At 33.3% G+C, this 18490-nt stretch overlaps 1 protein-coding gene across 2 annotated transcripts; it reads right to left on the reverse strand.

The window, feature by feature from the left end:
* Positions 1-10112: 10112 nt before the first annotated feature.
* LOC103837623 lies at positions 10113-16616 on the reverse strand. Of its 2 annotated transcripts, none has more exons than XM_033290087.1 (12): positions 16503-16616; positions 12708-15922; positions 12547-12622; positions 12383-12469; positions 12180-12293; positions 11748-12083; positions 11389-11669; positions 11199-11298; positions 11050-11109; positions 10885-10971; positions 10675-10803; positions 10113-10586 (listed from the first exon to the last, which is right to left on the reverse strand). In XM_033290087.1, the coding sequence occupies exons 2-12, from the start codon at positions 12743-12745 to the stop codon at positions 10299-10301; spliced, it is 1596 nt and encodes a 531-aa protein (XP_033145978.1). In that variant the 5' UTR covers positions 12746-15922; positions 16503-16616; the 3' UTR covers positions 10113-10298. The 2 variants fall into 2 exon arrangements, with proteins under 2 accessions (XP_033145978.1, XP_009112230.1); XM_009113982.3 differs by having other exon boundaries at positions 16355-16614.
* Between the last annotated feature and the right edge of the window lie 1874 nt (positions 16617-18490).

Below are 18490 nucleotides of genomic sequence, written 5' to 3' on the forward strand. Positions count from 1 at the left end.
AAGTGTTAGCTGTTACAAATAGATTTGGAGCTATTCAATAGATAACTAAGTAATTGTTAATAGTTTCATTAACTGATATATGATTTGTTAGTCGATACATTTGTTTGATACATAGATTGTTAGATGATACTGAAATTATTAGCGGATATGTTAGTTGGTATGTAGATTGTTACCTGCTATGTAAATATTTAGCTAATAGATCTAGAGTTACTTGTTTTCGATAAAGCATAAGGGCATTTTCGTCTGCACAGTGTCAAAAGGTTATTCCTTTTTGGTTTATCCATAATTATGGGCATTCAGCAAATTTGGATCTTAATTGAGGATATTCCACACATTATCTCTATAAAATTAACCAAACAACAAACCACATCCCTTGCTTAACTTTTTCCAACGTCCTCTCCTCAACCTTCATCTTCTCATCAATCACTCTCTCTAGATTACCCGGATAACAACATTAGTTGAGCAAAAACCAAATAACACCCTTAATAACCACTAAATTGTTAAAATGCACGTCCAAATATTTAACAATCAAGTTAATAGTTTACAGTTGTTTTAGTTAGAAATTAAAGCAACACACTGTATCCTAAGTGAATAGTTTAGAGTCATTATTCATGAATCAATATGATTCGACCAGTTCAATCAAGTTCAACCAAATTCAATTAATCTCAAATAAAGAAGAAAAATAATCAAATCTAAACTACTTTATTTGTTATCTTTGATAATTTTTTAAAAATAATTAAATTGAGTTATTACAGTTTTCAATTTAAAACTATAAAATAAAATTAAGCATAAACAAAATTAAAATAAAATAAATATTTAAATTATAAGATAAAATATTTACCATTGTGAATTATGAATTTGAAAAAAATTATATAATAAAAATGTAATATCTAATTTGTAGTAGTTATAATGATTTAAAAGATAAATAAAAAATTTCATAGCAAATAAAAAATAAATCCAGTGTAATCCACATGATGCACATATATGTCCGTTTCAAAGTTAAACCCGATCTGATGTTAATTAGGTCCAAGTTTAAAGATAATGACAGATACATTACTCAACGTGAGAGTAACGGCTAATATGCACCACTTCATCTGACGGACGATAACTCCATAGCCCACACTCAACTTCCCTCAAAACAAACAAATTTCTCGCAATAAGCAAATATACCTCCGAATATCCACAACACATATATCATATTTTTTGGATTAACTAAACAGAAACCCGCCCGTAGGGCGGGCCAACCCCTAGTGATTATAACTTCTCGTAATACTGCTCTTGGAGATGCTCTAAAACAAGAGAGTGCAAATATTACAAACAATGTCAATTGTGAAAATATGCCCAAATGAATGAGCAAAGCCCAAAGAAGCTGAGTTTTAAAATCCATAGAAGACGAAAATTAGTAATGGATGAGGTTGGAGCCTTGGAGGAGATGAAACTATTCCTCGTTGATGTTAGTACTGGTGAGCAGTGGTGGAGCCAGCCCAATTGCTTACATGGGTCAGTCTTATGATTAACATTATTATAGGGGTTAATCAGCTAATTTTGCAACATTTTCCAAGTTTTTCATAAGAAATATATGTAAATTTTATTTAAAAAGCATGGGACCAACATTATTTATTATAATAACTAAGAGATTTTCTCCGCGCTTCGCGCGGATTGTGTCTTATAAATTTATTTTATTTATAATATTATTTGTCGATTTTTTTCTTTTACATTGACTTCTTGTTTTTCCAAAGTTAGTTTTTCTTAATTTAAATTTATATGTTTATAATTTTTCATTTTTCTTGTTGTAGATGGAGAATTATATTTTTTATTGATGGTTTTTTGTATGTGACATAAACTTTTTGAAATTTTAAAATAATGTTATATATAGTACGATTAACACATTAAAGAAGAGAAACATATTCAGGCACATTTTACACATGTTTTATATGCATAATTTTAAACATTATATATGTATATATTATAAGTATGAAACATGTAAATGCTTTCTAAAGCTAAATACTTGTTCTGAGTTTACATAACTTATCGAAAGTTTGATCTCTTTTTAAATTCAAATCACATAAAAAAATATCAAAAAGCCAGTATAGATGTGTGTTTTGGACTTGAAAATCAACACTGAAAAATTACATGAATCAAATAACAACAGTTTTATAAACAACTGGATAAAATTTGACCGAGCCAAAGATTTTCACACAATATGTTCTTTCTTCTTCAAATTGCGAAGAGCCTATAGGCACAAGAAAAAAAATCATAATTTTTGTTTTCACTTATATAACATTTCTTCTCCTTTACACACGGAGTTTATTACACTGCTATAAGCAATGGAGAACTTTATTCATATAAGATTCACATCTATGCATTTTGACAAAGAAGAATTTTAGTCATCTTAAGTTTCAGAATAGACCAACTTCAGTCATATACACTATATTTCTCTATGATTCAAATCTTACAATTTTAATATATGTGCAGATTTCCATGTGAAAAAGCACGCACGCCATCTATCATTTGACCTATTACTTTTTCCAAAGTAAACACTATAATCCTCGTTTGGTTAGCTCCACAAACTAATCTCTTTGGATCAGTTTACTAAAAAATATGGATACTAATGTCAGAAAAGAATATAAACACTATCAACAACAAATATTGGCACAAGACTATTTGGTTCAAGGAACATATTCCACGTAATGCGTTTATATCATGGCTGGCTTTGCGGAGAAGACTGCCAACCAAGGATCGCTTGAGGTGTTGGGGGTTAAATGTCTCAGGAACGTGCGTCCTTTGTAATCTGGAAATAGAAACTCACCATCATCTCTTCTTCGAGTGCTCTTTCTCTCGCTTGATATGGGAGCTTTTTGCTGCTGAAGTTTGGATTTCTCCTCCGGCTGATCTACACTCTATTGCAGCTTGGATCAATTAACCTCGCGTCAACGCAGATGCGCATGCTACTCCAGTCATCAAGCTCTACTTTCAGTCAGCCATCTACCTGCTGTGGAAAGAGCGTAATGCTCGTGTGTTCACAGCTGTCTCCTCAGCTTCATCAGTTATCTTTGCCTCTCTCGACCGTATGATGTGTGACCGTCTCCTCTCTTGCCCGGCAAGTTCTTCTTTCTCCTCTTCTCTACTTCTTTTTATCTTTCTTGTATAAGACCTCCTTAATGCTTTTTTTTTTACTTTGAGTTGTTATTGATTGTTTTTGTTTCCTTGCTGTAATAAGTTGTTTAAAAACAACAGTGTAACCTTTCAGAAAATGATAATCTTAACATCTTACAAACAAAACAATAAATATTGACTTATTTATGTGAATATATATTTTATTTTAAATCATTATAATGGACGAAGAAAGCACCATAATTTGTACAACAAATTTTCTTAGATTCACCTCATCATACTCACCATTTTACCATTTTAATTACATAATTTTACATGAATTTTTCACCCTCCCCGGTTATTTTCTCTTTATTTATAACTACAATATAAAGTTATGAATTATATATATTATAAATTAATAATTTATTTACCCTTAAAATTTCTAGAAATATCAAAAGTCGTATGTTAGTTAATATTTTCTAAATGACGTGTATTTCTAATTCTTTTTGGATGAGAATATTTTTGGGTTGCGAGATTTTTCTTTACCTGGCCCACCGGCAAATATTTTTGCAGCCTATTATATATTTTTCTTTGGTTTTATAGCGTTCGGACTGGTCCGAGTGGGATATTCAGTGATGTTACGTGATATAAATCAAGGAGCATGGACAAAAGTTTTTTTCCAAGTGACATGGCAGTTTGATAGGTGGAGCATTATTTTGCCTATGTGGCACCTCTAGAAAACCTAGAATTTAGCTCCTTTTATATAGTAGGATTGTTATCTTTAACTATAAGGGAAAACAAAATAAGTTATATTTAACACATCACATAATTAATTGATAAATATGTGCTAATATTATCAAATACATAGTCATCTGGGTTGAAAGGAAGTTTTACTATGGGTGTAGGATTTTGAACAACAATATTGAAACCTTTCCTTCGCAAGGCTTCAAGAACAGTTGAGAACATAAGATCTTCACCAGTGTCTTTTGAGAGTATCAAACAAGTTGTGGTTTATTTAACCAAGTCATTGCATGGCAAAGCAAGTCCTCTGCAATGCTATGCATTCTAGCAAACTTGTTTCCTGAGAAAATGAAGCATACATAATAAGTTTATTTATTTAGGAATTCTAAGTAACTTTATTTAATTATTTATATAATAAAATAAATAGCTTAAATATAAATCAAGAATTATCACATTTGGGGACTGAATGCATAATGAGATTGGGATGGCTATATATTGATAAGATATCTGACGAGATGGCTCATCAACGTAGACCAAAGTACTACATCGAAGACACATATAAATGTTACAAGTTTTGTTTCAACATTCAATGTAAAAATAATTGAATCATATACAACATTTCTAGTTTTTTTTTTACAATTAGTTTTTATGATCTTAAATGTTGTTAATGGCTTGTCATTTTAGAAGATCAACTAATTCAATAGTCATCTATTTGTCATCACATGGTATATAATACTCCTTGTTATGGGCAATAACTGTACAACAAATTCTTATATCATTTTAACATTTTTTTGTTAATAATCATCATGACTATTATTATTTTGGTGTTGTCTATCTATCTTTATATTTCTTCTTATTTAACTCGTCTGATTTAGCAGTGATTTGTTATTTTTTCTTAGTAATTCATTCACACATGTTATTTAATTTTTATTTTGGCATCTAATATATCCATATACTATTTTAATTTAGCATGAGTTTTAACATGAGAAAACACTTATATGAATCGTTTAACAACTCACATTGACAAAACTCTTGAAAACATTAATCACATGTATATTCTGACATCTATAAAAATCCGACTGGTGACATACAGTATTAAGGTTGATTTGCAGTATGTATTGTAATTCGATGTGATTTGCAGTAAAATTTATGTGGTAAAAACTGTAAATTTATATGGTAAGTTTGCAGTAAAAGTATGAGTTACGATTTTTTTTAAAGTAATGACTGGTAACTTTTTTGATGTACAAGTTGCAGTACAATTTTTATAAATAATTAAATTTATAAATAATTAATTATTTATTAAAATAAATTAAACGTTAAACCATTTAAGACAAATAAATAATAATAAAAGTATTTTCATTTTAATATGTATAAAATACAAATTTGACAAAAATAAGTTGCAATATTTATTTTCTAAAAATTATAGTAACTAATAATATAATTGATTGGTAACCTTTTTGTTATATAAATTATAGTAAATATTATTTCAAATAAATAAAAATTATAAGTATAAAATAATTATCCTTATACAATTTTAATAAGAAAATATATTACAGAAAATTAATTTCTATTAACTAAACTAATGAAAGATACATAAACATTTGTATTATATATGTAATAGCAAAAAATCTCATATAAACATACAACTTTATATACAAACATAGTTAATAATTTTTATTATAAAATTATTCTGTTGAATCATTTAAATGGAAATAAGAATGCTTATAAAAAGACTAAGAAACAAATAGTTATTAAGTCACCAAAAGTAAACACAAATACCATGTTTCAAAAGATGATAAATTGTTTAAAGTTAAAAAAAACAAACGTGGAAATAACAAACAACTAAAACACTAACTCAAGTTCTAATACACCCACTTTTCCTTGATGTTGGTTTAGAATTTGATTTAGTGATTTTACAAAGAAGACAACTCAAAAATATAACTCAACTTTACCACATTATAACTCAAACACAAAATCAAAAAGTTATAATTAAATCATGATTGGTAACATTTTTGATTTATACCTCGAACTCAAACTAAATCAAGTATAAATCATGTTACCAATCAAAGCAAATATGTGGTAGCGACAAACTTTTCACTGAACCACAAGAATAGATCCTTAAGAATCGTGGATCCCAACCAAATATGATGATTTTGGTTATTTTGTATGAGGAACTTAAGAAATTTGTTATTTTGGTTATATGTGTTAACCAAACTCGGTTCACTTATGGATATTAACATAATAATGATGTTTGATGTCTCAATTTTCTAGGTTTTTAGTTGGCAGTAATCATATTTGGGATTTGTAGTATTTCTGCTTTCGGAATGAGAATTGATAATGCTGGCGGTTAAGTAGAGTAAATTACTTTTGAACATCTAAGAAGATATTTAAAATGAATTTTAATGAAAAATGACTATGATTTTAGTTTTTTTTTTTTTAATAATTCAAAAATTTGTATGCACAATCTCATATAAACATTTCTGGAGTCTTTTCTTCATTCAAAATGATAAATGTCGTGGATACAAAAGTATTTCAGTTATAACACATCTAAACTAAACAAAATATTACATGATGTAATAGCTGTTATAATATAGAAGTGTTTTTTTGTTTGTTTGTAAATTTCGAATAGCCACGTGGATATAGATAACGATCTAACGAGGCCTAACTTACAGCCCACGTATTGTTTTTGGTCGCCAAAGCCAATATATACGAGGCCTAGTAGATAGATACGCTTACCAAAATGTTCATGCAAAAGCCAGGCTCTCAGTGATAATAAGATAGGCACTTTTTTCATGACTTGTAACCATAACACAACATAACTGGAAAAGTTGGCACAATACAAGTTTCTCGTTAAACTCTCAAGTATAAAAAATTATCGGTTCACAATCTGATGTTTTCTTCTCAGAAAAGTAACATGAATCTGAAATCATGAGGGACCCAATCGATGGTGAATCTTCCATGCTTCTTGTTCACACACGGCTGAACTTTATTTCTGGCATCACAAGCCATATGGTTCACGATCATGTCGTTGATGCCAACGTGGCAAAGTTCAGTGTCCTTGGCATATAACTCAACCAGCTTGGGCAAAAGAATTTTGTTGTCTTTGGATATTGCTACATTTGATCTTACATACTCTTCTTTACCACATTCTAGCTCCATCACCACGTAACCATGTGTGCGTAAAACATATATAATCCTATTCTGAATATAAACCTATTGATGAGGACTACTTTAGGGAATAAGAAAGTAGTGATCAATTGATAGATTTGAAATTTCGTACATAAATGTTTTATTCTGGAGTCAATTCTGGAGTTTCTAAAGCCTTGAGGTGAAACATCTCCGGGACTACAAAGAAAGTAGTTGGGCAATCAATTCTGGAGTCAAATAGTGTTTTATTCTATCGGTAACTATAAGCCAAGCCAAGTAGTTTGACCGGTTTCAATCTTGAGAGCCGATGAAACTCACTATGAATTTTCTTTTCGGCAGGGAAGAAGGTGGGAAATGGCGGATGCCGTATTCTTGGAAGACTGGAAGAGTATGTACGGAGATCACCCGAATATGTCCATGTCTTAAAACTGTTCTTCTAGCTCACAAGGTGTAGTAGTACAAGTATGATACAATGAGAAGTTATAATCCGATGGAAACATTTTAATGAGGGTATTTCATCTTCAAATCTGGTACTGTATGACAGACTTAACAGGTAGAATTTCAGTATTATAAGAATATATGTGTTCAGTGGTGACCGGTGAGCTCACAAAGTCAAAACAGAGGTTGCAGTAATACAAATATGATACAAAGCGAAATTTATAAACACTTGAGATGGTTTAATCTTAACAGAGATCTCTTTTCTGTTTTTTTTTCCAGTTATCAAATCTGCGTACTGCATAGCAAACTTAAAGAAGTAAAATTATTTAACTTGGCTATTTATAAATTGTTCCATCGGATTTGAGTTGTGCTTACCGGTGCAAAATGGTTCCTCAGCGTTCTTACAAATATTAATTTTTGGTCCATATTTGGCGCCGTGCCGTTTATGCATGTGTATTGATTAGGATTTGTTGGAAATGAATTCACTTTTTGAGATAAGCAACTAATTAATTTCAACATCTTTTTCAAAATGTAGCTTTTTAAGTAGTTGGACAATAAATTCTGTTACTTGGTTGATAGTATATATTTTAAATTACAGTCTTAGAATTCTATCATATTAGTCCATATTTCATCGCCCCAGCCACAGACACTCGAATGACTCCAGATTCTGTTCATTCTATGTTCCCCTACTATGTGGACCAAACCACTTCTAACCTTCTTGCAATGCCCACTGGCATCATTACAGCTGATACTTTGAAAGAGATTAATGGTGACGGTGACTACAGTGTTGAAGCCATTCCGCTTGATAAATTGACCGAAAAAGAGTTATTGGTATTGCCTGCTGGTTTACCCATCCCTGAAGTTCCGCTTGAAGAAGTTGGTACCAAAAAAGCTAAGAATTACTTCACTGCACCTTACCTCTTTTCTGTGTACATCCTTAACAAGGCTATTTGTGCTGATACCACAAACAACAATGATGTTAGGTTTGGGTTAGCCAGGATGGAGGCTGTAAAGCTAGGGTGGTTCTCAAACCAGAGAGCAGTCAAGATGGAACCAGCTCCGAATGATCCCATTACCGTTGCTACTGCTGATATTGCCCTGATAACCGAGCTTCTAGCACCAGCAAGGGATGTAGCTTGGCTAGTACCGCTGGCAGCTGAATACACCTTCCGTACAATGGGGCATCATTACCTGTCTGCCTTGAAATCTGATTACATTAAGGGTTATGATGATATCTTCAAAGCTTCCTTGATGCCAGATGTTGGGAATTTCCTACCAAGTAACTTGCTCTATCAATCTGCTTTTCACTGGATAACCCCTGCAAGGATTTGGAAGGTAATGAAGGCACATGAGGATAGTAGACTCTTACCAGATGCCATAAAATTGAGGATGACCTGTGCACCTGTTGGGGCTGCCTTGGTGACTACAACAGCTGCTGTTTTGAAGTCATTTAGCACTGCTGGGTTCCTGAATGACCTGATAGCTCTAAATATCACCAAAATCGACATGATCTTCGAGCTTGATGCTAAGATTAGGAAAAGTCCTACTGTGTATCATAGAACCCCTACTGCCTATGATGAGGCATTCTTGGATGCTGGTCCTAGGAAGGAATTTGAAGATGGAAAGGAAGATGCTAAAAAGCTGGCACCACTGCTCCAAGCATTCTGTCATAATGCTCAGAAATGCTCCACTCGGACGACAGAAGGTCTTGAGAAAGCATGCTGATGTTAATCCAGCTTTGAGGCAAGGTGCAAAGAGGTTCTTCCAGGATGTTGTCAGAGGAGTCCCCACATCGCTAGCTGAGGTGTTTGGTCAGAAGAAGAAGAGTAAGGCAACCATTGAAGACCCATCAGGTGCTGATGATAATCCAGCTTTGAGGCAAGGTACTAAAAGGTTTTTTCAGGAGGTTGGCAGAGGAATCCCCACATCAGTTGATGAAGTGTTTGAGCAGAAGAAGAGTAAAGCAGCCATTGAAGACCCGTCAGGTCCTAATGAAAGTGGCTAAGGAGACAGTGCCATGATAGCATTGCAGCACAAGCCCAGTTTGTTTCTTTTGTTTCGTTTTCTATGAGTTTCGGTTTCCCTAATCCGTAGAGGAGGGCATTATGATGTCCAATGCGAGATGAACCTTTTTTTTCCAGTTAGTTTGATCTCTTAGTTTCTGTCATTTTATTGTATTTGGGCTTTGTGTGTTTTAGAAAGAAAAATTCTATCATTATATCATATTGTCAGTCTGAAAATACAGAGAGAAATTAATATCCGGGGAGTGTATTACCCACCAGATAAGCATGTGTTTGCTCAAAACCATAGGAATAATAATCTGAGATAATACAAAACAATACTCCTAAGGGAAACCACCAGACTTGGTTGGTTTTATCAAGCAGTATGAACAAATGGAGGAAAGGAAGAAAGAAAAACAGAGAAAGAAGAATTTTATAAAAAGGCTTTGATCCAGTTAAATATAGAAGTCATAAAACCCAACTTAATAAAGTTCTCAAACTATTAGTATCAGAGTAAGTCAAAATATTCTGATAATTAAGAAATTTGCTATCTAGTAAAAAAAAAACAGATGGCAAAAGCAAAGCCAGGTTTAGGGTTGTAACTAATCTTAGAGAAGAAGAAGAGTAGAGACAATAATAACATTTTGATATAATGAATGTTCCTGCAAGAGCCAGGTTCTTGAGGTTAACCACTAACCATAACACAATCTTCATGGGAAACCATAACTGGAAAGATTGCCACAATACAAGTTCTTTTTTTTTTAATTCAACAATCTTCATGAATAACCATAACTGGAAAAATTGGCATAGTACAAGTTTTTCAATTCAACTCTCAAATAAATAAATAAAACTCTCAGTTCACCATCTGATGTTTTCTTCTCAAAGAAGCAACCTGAATCTGAAATCATGTGCGACCCAATCGATGGTGAATCTTCCATGCTTCTTGTTCACACACTGGTGGATATTATTTCTTGCATCACTAGGCAGATGGTTCACGATCATGTCGTGAATGCCGACATGGCAAAGTTCAGTGTCCTTAGCATATAACTCAACCAGCTTCGGCAAAAGAATCTTGTTGTCTTTGGAGATTCCTACGTTTGATCTTACATACTCTTCTTTGCCACATTCTAGCTCCATCATCACGTTTTTTGGCGTATAAGTACGGACCTATAAGAATCATACGTGTGTTGTTCAAAACATACATAATCCTTCAAGTGGAAGCGTGTAACACAAGGAACATGTTTGAGTTGCTTACTGATGGATCTGAGAAGTTCCCAGAGCATAGCGCGAAATGAAGAAGAGGCTCAGGGTGAGTTATAGCATAATCTTTACCCAAGTCTCCAGCTTTACCCTTTGGTTTAGAAGCAAACAAGAACCTAAATACCTGCTAATAAGCAAATCCTTTAAGCTCTCAAGCGAACTTCGAAAACTCTGATCAGACAACTTGAAAGAAGACTAAACTTGCCTGTCCTGGACGAGAGACACGGCAACGAAGAATCGAAGTCTGAATTGTATCTAAGTTCAAGCTTCGTCCTCCAACGTTATACGCTGCCTATAATACACATAAGAATAAGCCGTTGATATTGTTACTTTACTGTGACTTGAGACTCAAGTAAAATGATCCTACTACCTTCAACAATCCAGATACTCTTTTCATACTGTTTTTAGGGTTCCCATAGACAAGAATCGACTGAAAAAGGACAAAAGTAAACCCAAGAACACAAGTTAATGTCCTTACAGAGATTTATTAAGTTGAAAACTTAGTTTCAAAAGCATTACATGCATAACCAAAGAGTTGTGTATGTTGATCCAGAAAGCTAGCTTCTCTTCATGATTCAACTTCCTTGGATTAACTCCTTCTAACTTATTAACAAGCGACCTAAACATTTTCATTGAAGAATAATGATACAATTAAATAAATAAATATTCTGACTAATATAAACCAAGAGAGGTGGTTATTAATAGAAACCTGAAATGCTTTAAAGCAGGTTCAACTTCATTTAACTTCTCAGAGTCTCTACATAGAGATTTCACCATTAGTAACTTATCGTAAGGCCGGCTAGTAACCTTCAGCTTCCCCTTTCTGCGAAATGGACTACTGGATTCTTGATCATCATCCAATGATTCTTGATTCCCAAGTTTACGAAATACTTCTGAGATACACTTGATCATCTCTTCAGACAAACTGTTTGGTGATTTGGTAACATTTTCAGAAACATATGTCCCAACCATCACATCGATATCAGCTTGCTGTAACCAAAAACAAAGGATATTAGTTTTTTTTATTAAAAAACTCAGTAACATCACTTTACCTAAAGTTGCTTTTACCTCAAGCATTGAGAAAGGAAGAGAGTGATGGTATGATGAGTCCATTGCTTGGGGAGACATTCTAAAGGAATAGCCTGAACAATGAGACAACGATGAATGGCTGCGGAATATTCCAGAGTCCTCTAGAACTTTCTGCGGGCTGCAGACCGCAGTTTTTGGGGACTCAATGAGATTAGTAGACACAAGAAGATCCTCTGATATCTCTTTCTCCTCTGGTTCTAAGTTACTTGAAACTCTGTTGTTGAAGAACCTTCGGTATAACAAAAGAAGATATCTTTCTAAGTACATCACTTGCAGCTCCAAGCCTGCGATTTCGCTCACCAGTTTCTTTGCTTCCTAAATCAAGAAACCATTAAAAAAACATCTCAGAGAAGATTACTCAATAGCTTACTTGTGTTACAAGGTAGCCAAAGGTTAGTTGTTTTCTATAACCTTGGGGATAGAAGGATCTTCGTTTCTACAATCTTCCAAGAACAGTTTGCGTCTGAGAACTGTCTCCAATTCAGCCCGTACTAAAAGTTCATCTTCTTGAAGCAGCAAATCAATCTGAACATAAAGAGTTTTAAAGATTTTAAGATCTGTTTTGATTTTCTTAAAGAACTTGAGACAATCCTTAGATAAAACTTTCTTCAAACCTCATCACATGACACTCCCTGGGGCTGTAGTTTTCTGCATTTTACAAGAGATTTGAGCTGTTCTATCTCTCTCTGCAACGTTTGATCCTAAAGAACAAAAACTCATGTTAATTTGATGAGCCGTGAAGAAAAAAGCTTTAACAAACAAAGTTGAGTGTTCAGACCATGTGAAATCTATCGATGTTGTGAGTGGCTTCACTTGATTTGTTGGTTTTGAGAGATTTTTTGAGGACTGGATCACTGGAAAAATGGTGGACAACACAGACACTTGTTAAGACAGGACTGCTAAATTAATTATAAAGTAATGGAGTAGAAGAGACGGAACCTTCTTGAACGGTTGTGAATCGAATTTGTTGTTGTCATGAATGATCTGAACTCTGAAGGGTTTGCTTCGGTGAACAACTTGTTATATTAAAAATCAGAAGTAAAAACGACTAAGCAGCTGATATTCACTGAAACAAAGCATTAATGAGACATATAAAATAATTAGATAGTGACAAAAAAGTTACAGAAGAATAAAGGAAAGGTCAAAAACAGATGAAACAACGAACAAACATTATACCACAAATTGAATGAGACTACTCACTAAAATAAAGAAAAATTATCTTAGTATAAAATGTATTTTTTATAGAAAATATTTGTCATAGAAAAAGTAAAAGTACTAAACTGTTTGATACTAGTATTCTTTTTTTTCATCTCTTCTTTCACCTAACTTCTTTAGGTTAGAGTAAATGCATATACACATAATCATGCGCATTGTTTTAATTTAGGACTGGGCACAAAATGAATATCACAAAAACAAGAACACAATAAGGACATATTGATTAGTCTTAATTTATCTTCTTCTAGTTTTAATTTTCAAATTTTATTTTTAGTTATAATTGGCGTAAAATTTTTTTGGGGTTTATTAGTTTTTTTCCACAATATGGTTTACCTTGGATAAAATTACATTTTATCCTCTTATCATTCACATATTAATGTTAAATTCGAGTATTTTGTGAATGATAAACACAACTGTTTTAATATCTACGCGTGGTCAAAGTTTCATCTGAACATAACTCGTTGTCGGATATGACCATTTACATAATCATTGTAGAAATAATTTGGCTATCTATCTATTTCATGATTCATAATTTCATATTTGACCAGTCCGATCTTAGAAAGAAACATGCCTTTGATTGAAACACTATTATTATTTAAATAAAGTTTCTTAAAATAAAACAAACTGTCTCTCTTTTTGGGTAATTGCATCAAAAGAAACAAATATTATGTAATTATTGGTTTGACATCGGGTCTGATGTTTTGTAAAAAGTAACCTTTTTCATGCAAACAAAAATCACCAAGGACCACTTACAAATTGGAGATTTCCTGTGTTTGTGTGAACTTTTTTTTTTTTTTGAGAAATTAAGGGCTTGTGTATGTGTGTGAACTTGTAATGTTAACTCATCTTTATCATCATATTGTGGTTCTCAGATGATAATCAAGACGGGTTGTGGGCTAACTTTATACATCAAGTTTTATATAAGAACTAAATATTGTAAAAAAAACTAAATGATATCAAAAAGTTAGTATAGTAATTTATATCCTAATTTCCTTTTTTTTTTTGAGCAACATATCCTAATTTCCTTTATGATTTTTTTGGGGTCAAATATTCCGTTATGATTTAATCGGTTATATATAGGACCTGACCTGAACATGATCATCAGATTTTATTACACAAGATTCTAAATTACTTGGTGCATGATTGTATGCTTGTGCTAGTTTTATTTCCATGATACATTACCTTATTTATACGTTAATTTATTTTATATGGACATAACAATAAATTTAGATATACTCGTAGTATTTTTTCGTGGGAGAGCTATTTAGCATTTGCAACAATTTATTGAAAAACATGAGATTCTCTTGAAATTTTGGTTCCACGTCGTGTATATGGTTTGGCCATATATTCTAGTCAAGTGGAACCTTTCTAAGCTCCACTAAAGATTCAAAATTTTGTAAAAGCATTCCACGAATATAAAAGAAAACTTCTTTTGACAAAGCATTATCCGCAAGAATTACTAATGGTAAATGACAAAAAGGTTACTTTGGTGGGTGCCTTTTGATTAAAGAGATTGTGCATGGAGTGGCAAGCACTTGATTGAAATGGTAAAGGAAAGCCTTAAAAGCGATGAAAGGTGAGAAAGCTGTCAAAACCTCTTGCTGTAACAAATCTACTATAGGCAACGTACTATTAGAGATACATATTTTCTAAAATAAATGTGCTATTTAATGTTGTAAGTTGTAACAGAGTAGTACTTTTTGGCGCGATATCATCGATAACATTATTATAAAAAATTACATATTTGCAAAATATTGCTAGAGTTGGTTTTGTTTGGAATTATTCCATGTGGCTAAACGTAAATTCAAGTATATTCATGATCAGACTATATGACAAAACAAAACTTTTGTGAATATATAAAAAGAGATAAAGAGAATCCAAGAGAGAGGTTATAGAAGATTCATAGTTTGGGATTGTGTTCTTCGTTTTGTGGTTTCCCATGTTTATGTTCCGTAGTTTTCTCTCCGAGACGTAAGGCGACAACTCTTTCTTGTCTTCTAAGTTCTTGTCTCGATTGCCACATTTTCAACACAAACTAACTCCCAAGTATGTCGACTCTTCTTACCATGCACCCAGTAATCTAGAATTACTATTTTCTGGCCAGTGTTTTATACTTGGTCGTGTAAAGTATGCACAAAATTGTCCATACAAGAGTGTGATATGCCTTACACTTTTATGTAAACTTTAGCAGATAACACTGATGCTTCATGGGTGTTAGCCCTTGGCCATGCACACAGTAACTTGTACTTCTATGCATCGTTATAATCAGTAAAAAATATTTCTCTTATGGAGTATACAACACTAAAAAGTAAAAAACTTCAATTTTTTCATATCTTTTTAAATTTTTGTGTAATATAAATATGCTGTCTATTTTCTTTTACCAAAAAAAAAACTGTGTAATATATACAGTTTTATTAAAACATTTAACGTTATATATGTAAAGTTGAGTATATAAGATAGATCCAAAGTTTATGAAATCCTTTAATGATAATAAATCTGGATTATATATTATGTGAGAGGAACACAAATGGTTTATCAAATTGAATATGTTGTATTACTATACAAATAAGCTCCCTGATTCACACCAGCAAAAACTGAATTGCCCCCTTTCTCTCTAGCTCATTTTGTAAGAATCTGAAGTTAGGAAGAAGCACCAGGGTTTAAGCCCAACTCGTTCACAAATAACTAATGACTGATGACCGGAGATGGAAGCGGTGATGTTGGAGGCTTCATGTCCAAGCATTTGAGTCACTCAGCTCACATAAGAAGTAATAACAATTGATCACACTTAACGTAGAATGCTTCACCTCATCTCTCTTAATCTCATATTGTGTAAGGTGACAAAGGTCTTGGTCTTGGCTGATCAGATGCATTGTCTTCTGTCACATTGGTTACAGTTTCTGCTTCTGGTACAGTAGAACGCTGAGTCGTACGTGTTCCTGCACAAACAACAAGCAAAAACCTGAGAGATTGCCACCTTCAATGTTGATGCATTGAAGATAAAACAGAACAATGCTAAACCGATTCAATAAAATTTCGGGTCATGACAGGTTTTGCTTTGGTAAGGAGATAGTTTGGAATTGGAACATATCAAACAGTGAAAGCAGAGGGAAGAAAACAGTCAAAGGTATCTCTGTTGTTTTTAGGAAGATTCCTTCCATAGCTGGAGTAGCTGTTTAAGTCATAACTAGAAGATATCAAAGAATCAAACACTTAATAATCTCTGATATAAAAGAGGAAGATGCATTACAAATACAGCAAGACTTGAACCTAAAAGAAATTAGAGGGTCTGAAACTTAGCAGGCAACTACCAAACGGACCAAACACATGACTAAACTAATCACCAACTGAAATTAAGACATGGACTCAACTGAAACCTATACACGACTCTTTAACAACCGAAACCCTAGCTCCTCTCTTTTTTTAGTGCTTGATTGATCTCAGCAGATCAAATCTCCAGGTCTTGGTGGAGCCATAGTCATCATCATCATCATCTGTCCTCCTTGTCGTCTAACATACCTTATGACCGCAAGAGGACAGTACATCTGATCTGGACATAGTGGAATCACACTCCTCACGACTCTGTGCGGTGCAACAAAAAGATGTTTCAACAGTTCCGCTGCGGTGGCTCTGCGTGAGGGCTGCACTTCCATCCACTTTCTAAAGAAGTCATTGGCCACCGGAGACACAAGTCTGGGAAGCCTCCATGGCGTAGCAATCTCCCATCTTCTTTGGACAGCCACCAAACATCTGAAGAACCACTCACCCTAGAGACCACATATCAACGGAAGGTCCGACCATATTCACTCCGTTGAGTCCGAAAGACTCAGGGGGCATGTACTGAGGCGGGCGTACCACCAGACAAAGCCGACCTAGAAGAATCCGTGCCCGGTTCCTTGGATAAACCGAAATCGGCAAGCTTGAGATCCCACTGCTCTCCGAAAGTCTTGGAAGGGAAGAGAAGAACGTTGGCAGGCTTGATCACAGTGAACGTATCCCTGGGAGTGAAGAGCTTCGAGTCCTTGAAGGATCATAAGAGCATCACGTCCGATCATCATCTCTGGCATGGGTCTGCCAAGGAACTAGAGATCATGACGTTGTGGAGAGAACCTTTGGAGGCGAACTCCATGTTGATGTAGCAGCGGTCGAGATTGATCCCAACGTGAAGATTAGGACTAGTGGTTATGGTTGCGAAAACAGTGAAAGCAGGTTGGATCATAACTGCATTACAATACAACCAAAGAATATATAACTGGAGAAATGAGTATAAATGAAGAGAGTGTACCCAAACTAAAGAGAGACAACCAAGGACATGTCATTTTAGATGATCAACCATTCATTTGAATTATCATCTTCTATTTGTCAATCATATGATATATGATATGATTTGTTCTGAACAATAATTAGATAACAAGGTTTTCTATCATTTAAATCTTTTTGCTAATGTTTGATGTTTAATCGATAAGATTCAATGAATTCAACTTAACAAAAACGTAAAAAAATGTACACGCAGTGTTTACAAAATGTTAGAGAACATATATACTTAGATCAACTTTTTGTCATGAATCAACGTTGCTATTTGAGTTACAATAAGCTTCAACAATTTTTTGAATACATTTTAAAAGGGATGCAACACGAGTAAAATAATAATATTGTGAAGAGTAACGAAAATTAGATACGGAAAAGTTGTTGGTCAAATCAATGATGTTCGTAGAGTTGTTGATCAAGCCAATGTTGTTGAGCTGCCAACATTCATATCGGAAATATAAAGAGAACGAAAGAATAGTCTACTCAAGGACATAAATTAGTTTTGAATTTCATGTGTTCTTAGTGTGTTTATACATTGAATGTTGAATATTGTTGTTATTTTGAATCTCGACATTGCATTTTGTTTTGGAATTAGTATTTTTGATTTTTCCATGATGTAAAATAAAGAAAAAGTGAAAACATCAAACTTTAATATAATGAAAAGCAAAAAAAAAAATATTCAAATTTTCTTATAATATGAAAAAAGAAAAGTGACATACACCAGATAAATTTTCTTATAATTTTCATCACATTATTTTATCTACAACCTCTTCTGCTTTACATATATATTAATTTTTCAGAATTAAAATTTTACATAGTTTTGTCTAAATGCTAAAACGTAACTGACATACACCAGACACCTATATTTTAAAACCATATATAATCATCACATTATATTTTTTTACCACATCTTTTGAATTAGATGTAAAACATTTCCCCGTTGAAAATTTTACATAGCTTGTCGGATCTCCAAAACATATACACTCTACAACTTCCATATGTGTCATATGTAGATGCTTAAATAACAAAATTCCAACAGAACTATTTTTTTTTTGTCAACAATTTTACAAACTCATATAGACTCTGTAAACTACATCAGCCGCACCGTTCAATCCGCAGTCACCATTCTGGAGAGAAGCTTCCTAAGGTCGGCATCGGTCTTGGGGCAGGGATGGCCCATCATTACTAAAGGTCCTATT

This window comes from Brassica rapa, chromosome A01 (genome assembly GCF_000309985.2).
Source record: "Brassica rapa cultivar Chiifu-401-42 chromosome A01, CAAS_Brap_v3.01, whole genome shotgun sequence".
Classification (NCBI taxonomy): Eukaryota; Viridiplantae; Streptophyta; class Magnoliopsida; order Brassicales; family Brassicaceae; genus Brassica; species Brassica rapa.

Coding starts and splice junctions, on each gene's coding strand:
- LOC103837623 (XM_033290087.1), bottom strand. CDS start 12,745: ATGACAACAACAAATTCGATTCACAACCGTTCAAGAAG. Junction 12,294..12,382: donor AGGGAGTGTCATGTGATGAG/GTTTGAAGAAAG, acceptor CTTTATGTTCAG/ATTGATTTGCTGCTTCAAGA. Junction 10,804..10,884: donor GTGTCTCTCGTCCAGGACAG/GCAAGTTTAGTC, acceptor GCTTATTAGCAG/GTATTTAGGTTCTTGTTTGC.